This window comes from Chaetura pelagica, unplaced genomic scaffold (assembly GCF_000747805.2).
Source record: "Chaetura pelagica isolate M959 unplaced genomic scaffold, ChaPel_1.0 scaffold456, whole genome shotgun sequence".
In the NCBI taxonomy this organism is placed as follows: Eukaryota; Metazoa; Chordata; class Aves; order Apodiformes; family Apodidae; genus Chaetura; species Chaetura pelagica.
The window spans coordinates 1124749-1138699 of NW_009953574.1; the positions used below are offsets into that span (position 1 = coordinate 1124749).

Consider the following 13951-nt stretch of genomic DNA (forward strand, 5'->3'; position numbering starts at 1 on the left):
CTGGTGGGTCAAGATAGAGGACAGGGAGACCACTACTCAGCCAAGACCAGCACAGGCAAAACAGACTCCAGTCAGGGAAATTAAATTAATTTATTGTCAATGAGCAATCAGAGTAGGGCAAAGAGAAAATAAAACCAAATTTTAAAACACCTTCCCCAAAACCCCCATCCCCCAGGCTCACCCTCAACTCTCCATTTCTCTACCTCCTCCCTCCAAGCAGCACAGGGGGACAGGGAATGGGGGTTAGGGGCAGCTCATCATGTCTCTGTCACTCCTTCCTCCTCACACTCTTCCCCTGCTCCAGTACAGGCTCTGCACGGGGCTCCAGCCTTCTTCAGGCACATCCACCTGCTCCAATGTGGGCTCCTCCCTAAGCTGCACGTAGCTATCTGCTCCACCGTAGACTCCCAGGGGCTGCAGGGGAATATTTGCTCCACCATGGACCTCCATAGGCTGCAGGGGAACCTCTGCTCCTGCACCTGAAGCGCCTCATCCCCCTTCTTCACTGACCTTGGTGTCTATAACAGTTGTTCCTCTCACATACTCTCACTCCCCTCTCTAGCTCCTGTTTCACTGCAGGATTTTTTTCTCCCTTCTTAAACATCTTATCCAAGAGATGCTACCACCGTTGCTGATGGGTTCAGCCCTGGCCAGTAGTGGGTCCTTCCTGGAATCAGGTGGAGTCACCTCCATCAGACATGGGGGCAGTTTCTGGCAGCTTCTCACAGGAGCCACCTCTGCAGCAGCCCCCTCACCAAAACCTTGCCACACAAACCTAATACACTTGCAGTGTCCTGCAAATCACAAAGACTGAGGTTTCTTGACACTGAAAAAGTTTCGACTGTTGAAATGAAGAGATGATTACAGCAATACTCTCAACATTATCCAGGTCATTTTCTCATACATTAATGACATAATAGAAATTTATGGAAGTCTTTATTGAATCTCAATTGCTCCCCCTAAGACCATGACTGAAATAGAAGTGACTGCATTCTGCTTTGACTACTGCAGCAGATGTTGAGGATACAGAATTCTGAACTCTGATTTTTTTAATTTAAGGGAAACTTCCAATTCTTCACATTTACATACACCATTTATGTTTTCTGTGAAGTCACACAATATTTTGCCAATTCCAGATTTTTGTCAGCTCTTAAAAATACTGTTAGCTTTCTTGCAGAACAATACCATTACATTTCCTGAAAGTCTAATATGAAATGTCTTTCTGAAGGCTGAGATGGATAATTCTAATATTTAGTTTGCTACTAGAAGCCTCTTCATATTTTTGTGAGGCTTTTTGTATTCTTTACAAGGAAGAACATTTTAAACCTGAACATCACAGAACAATTTAAATTGCATCTTCCTCGCTAGCAAATGAGTTCAAATTAGCCCTATTACAATTAAAACATGACATATTTATCAACCATTAATGATGAGAAATGATGTAAACCAAGGACAAATCTGTTTACAATTTAATAATCCACCTCAAGCGACTACCAGGAGAATTTGCCAATGCCTAAAAATTGCCATAAATTACACTCTTAGTTGAGAAGTTGAAAGTTTTTGAAAAAGCTCAGCTCTTGCAGGTGCCACTGAAAATGAGAGATCTCTAAAGATGTAAAAATAGAACTCCTTTGGTTGAAATAGTCTCTGAGAAACTGTAAAACCCAAAAGCTGCAAAACCCAGGAAGTTTTTGAACGTCGACTCAGACAAACCAGAGCTGCATTTTGTTGAAATCTTGTGCATTTTTAACCTGCTAGAGAAGAGTAATCCAGGATCACAGTTAGCAGGAACAGTTCCCACAGCCTTTCACACTATTGCTAATTTCTTCTTCTAGTTTCTTTCTTTCCTCCTCTTTGGACATCCGACTATTCCTCTCTTCCCAGGGTGGGTTGTTATGACTATTCAGTACTTTGCTGCTCTGCGTATGCCACATTTCATAATAGAGATTGTTTGGACTTGCAAGGAGGTCTGCATGTCTACCACGTTCCACAACTTTGCCCTGGAAAAGAAGGAAGAGTAAATCAGTATCCAGATCTTTAGGGATAGAAATGCTGCCAAGAGATGGGCTTCAGTTTTACAGTACAGATCACAGGAATTACTAATGACACAGAGCTTGGGACAGCAACGAAGGACTGAGTGTGTGGTGCCCTGAATTGTGTGTTACACTGAAAACAAGGAGCTGTGTCCTTCTCAGCCTAACATAAATGGGAATGTGGATGCCTTTTGTCCACCTGGACAAAATTTAAAGCCCACCAACATGGCAAGTTTCACTACCTAAATTGGAAGAGCTACTTACAGTAAATGTGGACCTCAGCATGAGAAGTGAAAACTACTGGTGTACACCTCATATGAATGTACCAAACCAAACATGTATTTGTCTTTGCTTTCTAACAAACACATTTACATTAAGGAGCTAAATTAAAAGAGCATCCACAGAGGGATTTGTACTAGATAAGCAAAACACATTTAGAATTAAATCCCCAAAACAATTAATGTAAATTGTTTTTTCAGATGGGTGTTCAGTAACTTATGTCATTGCAGTTGCTGTCATGAAAATCAGGTGAGCAGTTCAGTTCATCTGGGCTGTTCTCAAAAGCCAAGATGCTCTACTGACTATCAGAGTGAAAATGGGAAGAAAGAGATGAAAACCCAAATCCTACAGGCAGTGAAACAACACTACTGTCCAAAAACCTCACCTTCCTGCTTTGAGATACACATTTACATTCACTGGCTTCAAGTTACAACAATGTATTCATCCTCTAGCTATTCTTTCTTGTGGGAAAAGACAGCACTGGATGGACAACTGCATGGATTTTATATTAGTTGTAAATTCTGATCTATGATTAAATCTACCTCCTTGTGACAGCTGCTGATGAACATGCTGGGAAAAAAATTGGGTCTTGTCACTTCTATTACTAGTCATGCTGGTGGAATCTGAACAAATACCCACTTGACCAACAGAACTGCAGAATTTATTTTAAAACTTCAAGCAGTTAATTTTGAGAGTTCACTGTAGTAGAGACAAGGCTTTTGAATTAAGGTTTTTTTCCTTGTTAATAACTCTTGAACAATCCTCAACAATGTAACTTCTCTGTTCAGCTGCACAGTATTAAGATCAGTATCATTAAGACAACGTTTGTTCACTCACTCAAGAATTATTCCCGTTTTACCCAGGCAAAGGTGCTGAAATTGTGGTGCCATATTTCCACTGCTAAGCAATACAATCACCTTGAGTCATGTCCATGACTGAGCCTTACTGAAGTGGTTGCTACCACAGAGCTCATCAGTCGAGCTGGGAAGACAGGAGGCAACTTTCTGCTGAGCAAGTGAGTCTGGTGCCTGGAGCAGCAGCCGGACACTGCCGGTCGGTGCCGCACCAGGCTGCCCTACTCACTCACCACCTTTATTACACTAACACCCTTCAGGAGAGTGAGCAGCCTAGCTGCTTTGAAGTTTAAGGTTGTGCTTTTCTTTTTAGTTTAACAGTTACATTGTAGCACAAAACACACTCTTAGTAAGCTGTGAAAACTTGTCGAAAACACAAAGTCGCAGATTGCCTCCGAAAACGTTAAACATTTGCAAGATATTTTACCATGCAGTTACACAAAGGACACACCTTAGAAAATGTTTTTTTCAGCAGAAGCTGAAAAAACAAGCAGATCAAAAGCAAATAAGAACTCCACAGAGCAGTGGGAGTGATTTATTACATTACTTCATTTTGAGATTCAGATGAAGCTTAGATTTGTACAGCAAAGGTAGTCACGAATGTTACCATCTCAGAAGATTTTGTTCTAATTGCCCATGAAATAATTTAATGTAGGAATATTTTATTTTCTTTTAGATATGTGTATTTTAGTCACCCAATACACCTGTGATCACAAGCATAAAAATAGCAACTGAAAAAACGAATGCAGAGAGAAATGTATCATCTATTAGTAGTACTATTTTTCTCACAAGAGAAGAACACTGAAAGGGAATAATCACACTTTTCTACAAGTACAGTAGAAAATGGTGTTCAAACTTGTAACATAATTAAACTGAACAATCCTACAACAGTTTTATCTGCATGGAAACAGGACACACTGTCCTCTCTCTTTCTATTGAAAGAAAAAAAAGCAGTGAATGTATGAGAAAAAGAGAATTAAGTGTAATTTGGGGAAACACATTAGGAAACCTAATCTGATAGATGCATGTAATAAACATCATGCAACACCAAGCCAGTCCTAAAGCATCAAGTGAGATTTGTCATAATCCATAAACAGAACATGCAATCAAATTAACTATGCAAATAAAGTAAAAATACAACATAAAAGAGAGTCACATGCACACATTTCTGCAACTAGAAAGAAGTTAAATATATAAAAAGGAAAATCTGGGCTAGAATTTTCTAACATGGTTTATTTCCAAACAAAGAACCTTCCCTAGCTTGGTGGCAGGGTCATATTTCCAAATGGACAGGCAGACTCTCCCAACACAAGCACTGACATTATGTGAGAATGGGGCCGCGGGGCCGTCACTCACCTTATCCAGCACGAGGATTTCATCGGCATCGATGACTGTGGACAGTCTGTGAGCAATGAAAACTGATGTCCGGTGCCTCACCATGTCCCTCATGGCACTGAGGATATTCTGCAAGGTAAAAACAGAGACCAACTCTTACACAGGCCTAGGCGGTATGAAGAGAAATCAAACACTGTCTGGAAATATGCAAATCGCTGTCAATTCATGCTGAAACATCTCCAGTACTGCTCTAGCTTCACAATAAGAAACAAATATCAGTAGCTACTGAAGAACCCCAAGCATTATTTGTGGCTCTAACAAAGTCCTCAAACTGCAAAAAAAACCTTTATTCTTAGAACAATGCAGGTATCCCCAGGGACAAAGGAAGAGAAGTATTCTTGGATTTCAGGAAAATCTCCCCCGTGCAGCTGTGCTATGACAGCAACATAAACAGCAGTAAAGGCACCTGGAAATATTATTATTATTAATAATAATCATAACAACAACAATAATAACAACAATACTTTCCAATCAATGACATTTAAAGAACAATATTCTTCTCAATATCATGCACTAAAAAAAAGGAAGTATCCACTTTATTTTCCTGAAAAACACTTGCCCTTATCAGAAAACATTCTGATTACAAGATACACTTTTGTGAAAAGGACTTATTTTCATTTGCTGTCTTTCAAGTGCAGTTCTGCTGTGAAACTTTCAGCTTTGCTTCTGATTCTTGCCATAAATACAGCAAAACAGAACAGAGAAAGAATCCAAGTAGTCTTCTGTAGAACTATGGGCAACAGTGTCAAAGAGAAAATACACCCCGAGACAGAGCTGACACTCCTCATGATGTCTCAAGGCAGACAGACTCTGTATCTCTGCTCTGGCCTTTTGGCAAAGGGCTCAGACATAAGATCTCTTCATAATAATACCAGAAAAACACATTATAGCAATCTGGCAAAAAGAACCGAATTCTTTCCGGGAAGAAAAGACCAATGGAAAAGCATCAGAATCAGACATCATTATACCATTTAAGTTTTGTATTTCTTTATCCCAATTTACCTCTTCTGTAATTGAATCTAAAGATGATGTGGCTTCATCATAGAGAAGAATAGGTGGCTCCTTTAACATTGCTCTGGCAATTGCAACCCTCTGCTTTTCTCCTCCTGAATGGAGGGTGGGGGGAAGAGGAGGGGAAAAAAAACAAAACAAAGATGAAGTTACCATCATGATATTCTAAATCCAACAGCAGACAGGACTGTTCTTAGGGTTGTTTTTTTAAAACTTACAGTTTGACAAAAATCCATGGTTGAAAGATACTCTACAGTAACAAAACCCAAGGTCTTTCCTTACATTTGTAGCATATCAACTTGTTTCACCCGAAGCTTATGCCCTGCACAGTAAATTAACATACACAGCCTGCTTGCTCTCACCAATAAACAATGCTCTGTCTACACCTGCTGTATTTGATTTCATTCACCTTGCACACACATTTTTCTATTTTCAGGTCTCTCCTTGAAATTCAACTAACATTCCACTCCATAATGGTCCAGATTTAAAGTGTCCATTCCAAACAGCTGTACCCAGTAAATTTCATTAAAGAACAGAATTAACATGGTACTGAAAACCACCCTCATTACACAGCCTACTGCCTGTTCGTTTCTGATATAACCAAGTTTCAGAGTGGTTTCCTTTCTTCACAATTCTTACAGCCAAAATTCACCTAAGAATAACTTTGGACAACTTTTACAGAAAGGAAAACAGGTGCCTTGAGAACTTAAAATCTGCTAAACATTTGGCAGGCAATGCAAACATTTCACATTTGTGCACTTGTCCTGCTTTGTCTTATTCAAGACTTCAAAACATTCCATTTAATACCATTACATTCTTGTTACCATTCCATTCCTATCAGGACAGAACATGCTTTAATAAACCATTGAAAAGGCTGATCATAATGCTGTAGTTCAACTTTTTAACTGTCATTGGTTGGCACAATTCAGTAACAATTAGAATAGTACAATTTACTCATTCTATTTTAACATACTCTCCCTCTCTCTCTCCTTTAAAGCATGTTGGAAAATCACAGCTTGACAATATCCATGTTTGAAAGACACACTACAATAATAGAATCCAAAGTCTTTCCTGATATTTGTAGCATATCCACTTGTTTCATGTTCTTCTCCATCCCTACTCAGGACAGCAGCACGTTAAGTGTTTTGTTCCCCAGTCAGGGGTTTGGGCTGTCAGAGCTCTAGTATTACACATCTATTAGAAAACACTGAAATGGATTGTACCTGAAAAAGCCAAAACAACTTGTTTTTCATTATTTACTCTTGATGAATGAATAGTTGAGACCAGTAAGAACTGCACTAAATGCTTACTTTACCAGTTACATTCTCATCACAACTTCCTTATGCCTATTTTTGTGCCCCACTAGGGGAGAGAAACTCAGACACTGCAGTTTGTTACCCACACTGCTGCCCTGCCTTTAGGGACTCATGTTTGCATGAAGGTTCTTGCCATTTATTAAAAAAAAAAGCTGTTACAGACATCTGCAGAGAATGATTTAAAGTGATTTTTTTAAAGTGTAGCCCTGAAAGACTGTCACACCCTGCAAAATCTAGCTAAAACCTAACCAACCTAAACCAGAACTGTTCCTAGTTAAGCTGTTCACAGAGCGCCTACCAACATATGGAGGGACTTAGAAAACCTATGACATGAAGACCCTTTCATTATGAAACAGGGTCCAACATGACTAGGCTGCAACAACTTACCCCACTGTCTCACCTACTAACAAGAAAACCAAAACACCCCCTCACTTTCACCTGTTTGAACCTTAGATTAAAGAACCCAAATTTGGAAACTCTACGCATATATACACAAGCCTGTCCTACATACAATGCACATGTACATGAATTTTCCAGCTCTACTCACACACATTCCACTACCCAAATAGAATAGAAGATAATTTTTACTTAGATGGATCTATTTGCTTATTTATCAACTCATTTAACACTATCCCCTGAAAATACATTCTTTGAAACATCTTGCAGTCTACAGATGCCTTAAATTATAGATCTTCATATTAATATTTAGCCTTACAATCATGTTAGAATGTAAACAAGCTAAAAGTAAGCCTGACTGAAGACTAAGCTATGCATTGAACTTTAAGACAGCATAAGGGATACAAAGAATTTGTAGACTTAAGAACCCACCTGAAAGCTTGAGCCCTCGTTCACCAACCTGGGTGTTGTAACCATTGGGCATACGAAGGATGGCCTCGTGGATCCCTGCCAGCTTGGCCACTGCATAGACATCTTCTGGAGTGGCTCCAATATTGCCATAAAGCAGATTGTAATAGATGGTATTATGGAAGAGAACAGCATCCTGCATTTTATGGGAAGAATATTTTAAACAAGCAACTGTGAACAATAGTTTAAAAAATTGCCCCCAGTCCATGAAAGAAGTCAATACAGAATAGCTTGTGTTTCGCTACAAAGCCTGAAGGTAAAAGCATTTGGGGAAATTTTCCAAAAATGGGATTAATATGGTTTGTGTCCTAAATATATGTATGTCATACATACTTTTACCACTTTGCTAACTCATTATGGATGGTAATCAACTATAAAGTTAAATGACTTAAAGCTGGAGGCAGTTTCTCATGAAGAGGCTTAAACACATTTCAGGAATTGGATCTAGATGATGATCCACATAAAAACATTTTATTTCTTGAGGGGGAAAAAAGCAGCATAATGATTTCCAAAGGGTTTGCCTTCATGGAGCCACAGTGCCAGAATACCAAGGGTTCCTATTATGATGGACTATCTGGAGAGAAGGAAACCTGGCATACCTGAGGTACAACTCCTATTGCCTTCCTCAGACTTTCCAAACTGACATCCTGTATATTCTGTCCAGCAACATAAATAGTTCCTTTTTGAGGTTCATAGAAACGAAATAACAACCTCACAATGGTGCTCTTCCTGAAATGGAGAAGAATTTAAGCCAACATACACTCCTGCCTTGCCATTTACAATCTCCAAACAGAACTAATGTCACAAATGAAAACAATAAACGGGGAAACACAGGAACATACACATTTAAAAAACATAATTCTGTGTCATTGATTGGTGAATTTAGTCCATTTACCCACCCTGACCCACTACCTCCTACAATGGCCACTTTCTTTCCCGCAGGGACTTCAAAAGACACTCCAGCAAGGACATTCTGCCCCTCAAGGTATTCAAAATGCACATTATCAAAGGCAATGGAAGCAGTCTGTGGTGTGATCTGCAGGGGTGGAGCCAGCTCTTTGTCCTATTAAAAGAAGAGTGCCACTTTATATGCTGCCCAAAAAGTATCTCAAGCAGTTCAAAAAGCTGAACATTCTAATTCCTAGCCCAGAAAAAGGCAAATAGACACTCCAGCTCGGATATGTTGAAAATAATTATCATCTGCCACACAAGTGAAATTGGTTTGTTCCTTCTTTTCCCCAAAGAAGGTAAAAATTTCTGCTGTAAACACTATGCTTCACAACTTCTTTTACAGTAATAAATTCTGCATCATTAATTACAAATAAAAATGAAAGCACAAGGCATGAACACTTTAAAAAAAATCTCAATACAAACACAGTTTTCAGGAAGCAACTTTTACTGTCACTAAAAAGCTCTGCAAGAGAAAAGCAGCTGCTATTGCACTAACTGCACTTTAAGTGGAGGCAGAACAGCATCTGTACATAACATCTTTCTTGAACAGAAATTAAACCTGGAAGGTAAGGAGGATGAAATGCTGGCATTGCCAGAAAGCAGCCCTACTAAATACCCAGACACATTAGGAAAACAAGCTACTACTTACTTTAATTTTGGTATCTACACTGAGAAGTGTAAACAAGGTGTTCATATCTATAAGTGCTTGTCTTGTCTCTCTGTACACTGTTCCCAGAAAGTTCAGGGGAAGAGAAAGCTGGAAGAGCAATCCATTCACCATCACCAGATCTCCAACAGAAAGGCTGCCTTAAGACAAAATGGATATGAGAGAATAAAGAGACTTGAAAAGTTGTCTTGTTAGGAAGCAATGAAAGATGAAAAAATTAATAATCAAGTCAATCAAGTCTAGTTCATCTCATTTCTAAAACCAGACATGTAAATTGTAAACAAAATGCTTTCCCAGATGATTAGATTTTACATAGGGAGGTGCCTGAAACAAGTGGATTTCGCTACAAGAAGATGATAAAATAGAAACTGGAAAATAAGACAAGCAGCATATCAGGAAATTAAGAGAAAACATTGTAAAGTTGCAAATTCCAAAGAGAGAAATATAAGGGGCCTAAATGAGTTAGAAGGGGAGGAACTAACACATGAAAGCAAGAATCAGGAAAGACAATATTAAGCACATTTACAGACAAACTCAAATGACTGAATTTGTCATGATCAAGACAGAACTTTGATACTATATACAACAGAGCTGCCAGAACATATAGTGAGAACCTCTGAGCATCTTACTATCAAATATGTTGACCAAGGAAAAGCTCAGGATGCCACAGTGGCTAAAGGTAAGTGCAGGGTCAGTTCAGCTAAAACAGGGCCAGAAAGATGATTTAAAGCTGTATTTCTACCATCCTGCCTAAAGGCTATTCTGAATTTCCTTAAGACCAGCCACAGACCTTCAAACACAATGCCAGCAGTGTTTAAAGCATCATTATTTTTATGCAAGAACCACGTTGCTTAAGCTGAGCCTCCACTCAATATTGTATCCATCTAGAGCATTTGAAGATTCTACTGTGTCTTCCTACAAAAGCAGGCTCTACTCTATGTAGCAAACTAGACAAATTCGAAAACTCTAAAGCTAGACAAATTAAAGTCTCTAGCATATGGAAACAATTGCTTTAATAATGTGCCTTTATTTCCCTTAAAATAAAGGAAAGTGAAGGATACTAGTAAAAAAAAAAAAAAATACTGGAGTCAAAGCACATGGGCACATAAACACTGGGGAAAAGTTCTGAATCCTGCCAATGTAGAAAGGGAGAAGGGTAAAAAGAAAGGACCTTTGTAGAAGGTTCACACAAGTATTTGTATTATGTGTCTTTAACAATCCTGCAACAGTTACATTTTCTTAAGATTTCCCTTAACTACTAAACTTTAAAAATGTTTAAATCATCATTTAAGTCATTTAAATGTTAAAATCACACCCGTTACTCACATATATACACACAAAATGAAATGAAACCAGTAATACTCTAAGAAGCAAAAATACCCAAAACTCTCAAGCAAAAAGTCTCAATAAGTCATTTAAATGTTAAAATCACACCCATTACTCACATATATACACACAAAATATATAAAATGAAACCAGTAATACTCTAAGAAGCAGAAATACCCAAAACTCTCAAGCAAAAAGTCTCAAAATGAACTGTCACATCAACCATAATTTAATGAACACACCTCTCTTACAGATTAATTAAGGTAAAGGAGAGTCATTTTTAGCTGACAGACAGATGAGTTACCTGCAACAATGCCCTGGCTAGCAAGCACCATGATGGCTGTTAAGCCAACGCTAAATATTGCGCTCTGCCCGAAGTTGAGGAGAGCTAAAGTTGAGGTAGTCTTCAGGGAGGCCCTTTCATACGTCTTCAAGAATTCATCATACCGTTGGGCTTCATATTTCTCATTATTGAAATACTGCGATACACAAAAAATAATAAATGTCACTTTCTCAAACGTACTAGACCCGACATTTAACTAGTTATGAAGCTCAGTATAAACACATGCACAAAACTCCTCTTCAACACTCCTAAGACTGAAAAAAAGATAAAAGATTAGTGCGTGAAAACAAAAACATAAGCAAAGCCAGCACCTTCTGCACTGGGAAAGACACATTATAGAGATAGCTACTATGCTCATATTCTAGTAACACCAGGAGTCCTGACAGATAGTAAATGACCCACAAGCCAGCTGTGTGCCCTTGTGGCCAAGAAGGCCAATGGAATCCCAGGGTGCACAAGGAAGAGGGTGGCCAGTAGGTCGAGAGAAGTCATTCTCCCCCTCTGCTCTGCCTTGGTGAGGCAACATCTGGAGAACTAGGTCCAGTTCTGGGTTCCCCAGTTCAAGAGAGAGAAGGAACTTCTGGAGAGAGTCCAGGGGAGGGCAACAAAGACGACTCTTACGAGGAAAGGCTGAAAGAGCAGGGACTCTTTAGCCTGGAGAACAGAAGGCTGAGGGGAGACCTTATTAATGCATACGAGTATCTAAAGGGTGGCTGAAAGGAGGATGGAGCCAGACTCTTTTCAGTAGTTCCAATGGGCACAAGCTGGAACATAGGAAGTTCCACCTAAATTTGAGATAAAAACTTCTTTACTATGAGGGTGACAATGCACTTGGAAAGGCTGCCCAGGGAGGTTGTGGAGACCCCTTCTTTGGAGCTAACCAACACTCTCCTGGATGCAGTCCTGGGTAATGTGCTCTAGGTGACTCTTGCTTTAGCAGGGGAGTTGGATTAGATGATTTCTAGAGGTCCCTTCCAACTCAGACAATTCTGCAATTCTGTAAATATCAAAAACAAACAGCAGCTGCCACTAGATACTGAAAATATTAAAAACTCACTGTCCTCTATGTACTAGAACACTCTTGTAAATGTGATGATGGCAAATTCTCTACAACTTCTCACACAAGTCTACTTCTGGGTCCTTCCTTCACAGATCATTGCACTGCTTATCTTTCCAGTTCCAGCTGTCCAATTAAAATTAGCATAAAATAAGCACAAGTCTGGACAATTTCAAAGCTGTCCACAGGATTTTTCTTAATAGCAGCAGTAGAAAAACCAATAGAGACCTGCTCTTTCATGTGAACATTGCAATGGAGTGCTACAAACCACAACAGGGGATAAAAATAGTATACACCATCATTTGAGAAGACATGTTGCAGGCTGACATTCAGAAGACAATTTTGCAAACAAGTGAAGAGAAGATTCTACAAGACTAAGTTTACATTTTGCAGAAACTGATTGTGAAGGTGATTCAGTCATGAAAAGAACTTCTCACTCAATTAGCAAAAAGACTTCTTCATGAGCTGCTGAAACCTTTCATGCTACTCTGCCAATACCACGAAGTACTCCTCAAATGAATAAGGGTTTAAAATAGGCTACTGCTCCAAATATGCAGACCTATAAAAGATGAATCTTATGACTCACTGTCCTTAGGCTGACAGAAGTAAGACAAAGAGCCTAGTAGTAAAGACTGGTCTTACCTTCACAGTCTCATAATTTAGTAGTGAGTCAATTGCCGCATTACCCGCATCATTATCTGCTTTGTTCATTTCTATTCGAAACTTAGTCCTGTAAAATGAAGGCTTAACACAGTCAGGAGTTCAGGCTGAGGCAACACCAAGTCCCCTGATCAATCTGAGGGCACCCCTTACCTCCACTGGGTAATGCCTATTGTGAACGCCGCGTACGCTCCTAGCGTCCCCAGGGTCACCAAAGCAAACTCTGCACCGCATTTGTAATACTAGAGAAGAAAAAAAGGTCACAATAATTCTCAAAACTTCAATGTTGTCTCAAAATTATGATTCCTTAGCCCAAGACGAGAACTCTCAAGGTCCCTCCCAACACACTCCCTGTTCTGAACAGCAGAAGGCTAATCAAAAGGAAAGCAGCAAGGAGAAGGGTATAGATAAAAAGGCAGGAGGAGATGACCAAGAGCTCGTGTATAACATAATTCTGGCAAGATATTTTTGCCATTATAAAACATAAATGCTGCTGACGTTTGTGCTGTTAGCACAAATAAGTACTTGTTTACACGCTTTTTGGGTGGATTTTGAAGGAAAGCAGAAGACTGCAGAAGAAATAAATGGCCTTGCAAAACAATTTATGAAGCATTTTCTCTACTTCAGGGTACATCAGGAGAGAAAAGGCGTAAGAAGAAAAATTCAAGCATCATGGCAGGTTGGCTGACAGCCAGCTCAATTTGCAACTTCCAAAGGCTATAAAATTTAACCCAGTATCAACAGGGGTTATACCTCATTTTGTTACATTCAAATTCTATTAAGTCCTTCTAAAAAAAAAGAGATGTAAACAAATTGAGATTCTTGCTTTTAATTGAGTCTAAGCTACATAATCGAGATCTGGATTTTAGCATATAAATATCTAAAGATCCTGATTTCAAAGACAGTATGATGTACAAAAGAAAAGCTTTAAATTGAGATTATTAAGCTTAAAACCTTCAAGGAGGAGAAGACTATTTTCCAAAAAAATATTTTTCACTTTTAAGTTCTGGATAAGAAAAGACCCACATCAGCAGAGGTCAAATAATCGTTCCTTCCTCTGTACCCCACACACAAAGGCACAACATTTCTGGACATTTACAGTCTGCTGGATATAACTGACACCCATGTGCACAGTTTAATTTTCTGACTTCATTTTCTCAACAATTCTGAAGTAAAATATTAAAAACTATCCACA

At 39.0% G+C, this 13951-nt stretch overlaps 1 protein-coding gene across 1 annotated transcript in view; it reads right to left on the reverse strand.

Annotated features, from left to right (window-relative positions):
- Positions 1-1452: 1452 nt before the first annotated feature.
- Positions 1453-13951, reverse strand: part of ABCB7 (ATP-binding cassette, sub-family B (MDR/TAP), member 7) — a 28777-nt gene continuing 16278 nt past the window's right edge. The window contains exons 6-15 of the mRNA XM_009999652.1: positions 12910-12998; positions 12739-12826; positions 11001-11175; positions 9353-9510; positions 8652-8815; positions 8352-8481; positions 7717-7888; positions 5564-5667; positions 4523-4630; positions 1453-2000 (exon numbers count right to left, since the gene is read on the reverse strand). Of these exons, the coding sequence (XP_009997954.1) occupies positions 1782-2000; positions 4523-4630; positions 5564-5667; positions 7717-7888; positions 8352-8481; positions 8652-8815; positions 9353-9510; positions 11001-11175; positions 12739-12826; positions 12910-12998 (1407 nt within the window). The 3' untranslated portion in view covers positions 1453-1781. The remainder of the gene's footprint in view (positions 2001-4522; positions 4631-5563; positions 5668-7716; positions 7889-8351; positions 8482-8651; positions 8816-9352; positions 9511-11000; positions 11176-12738; positions 12827-12909; positions 12999-13951) is intronic.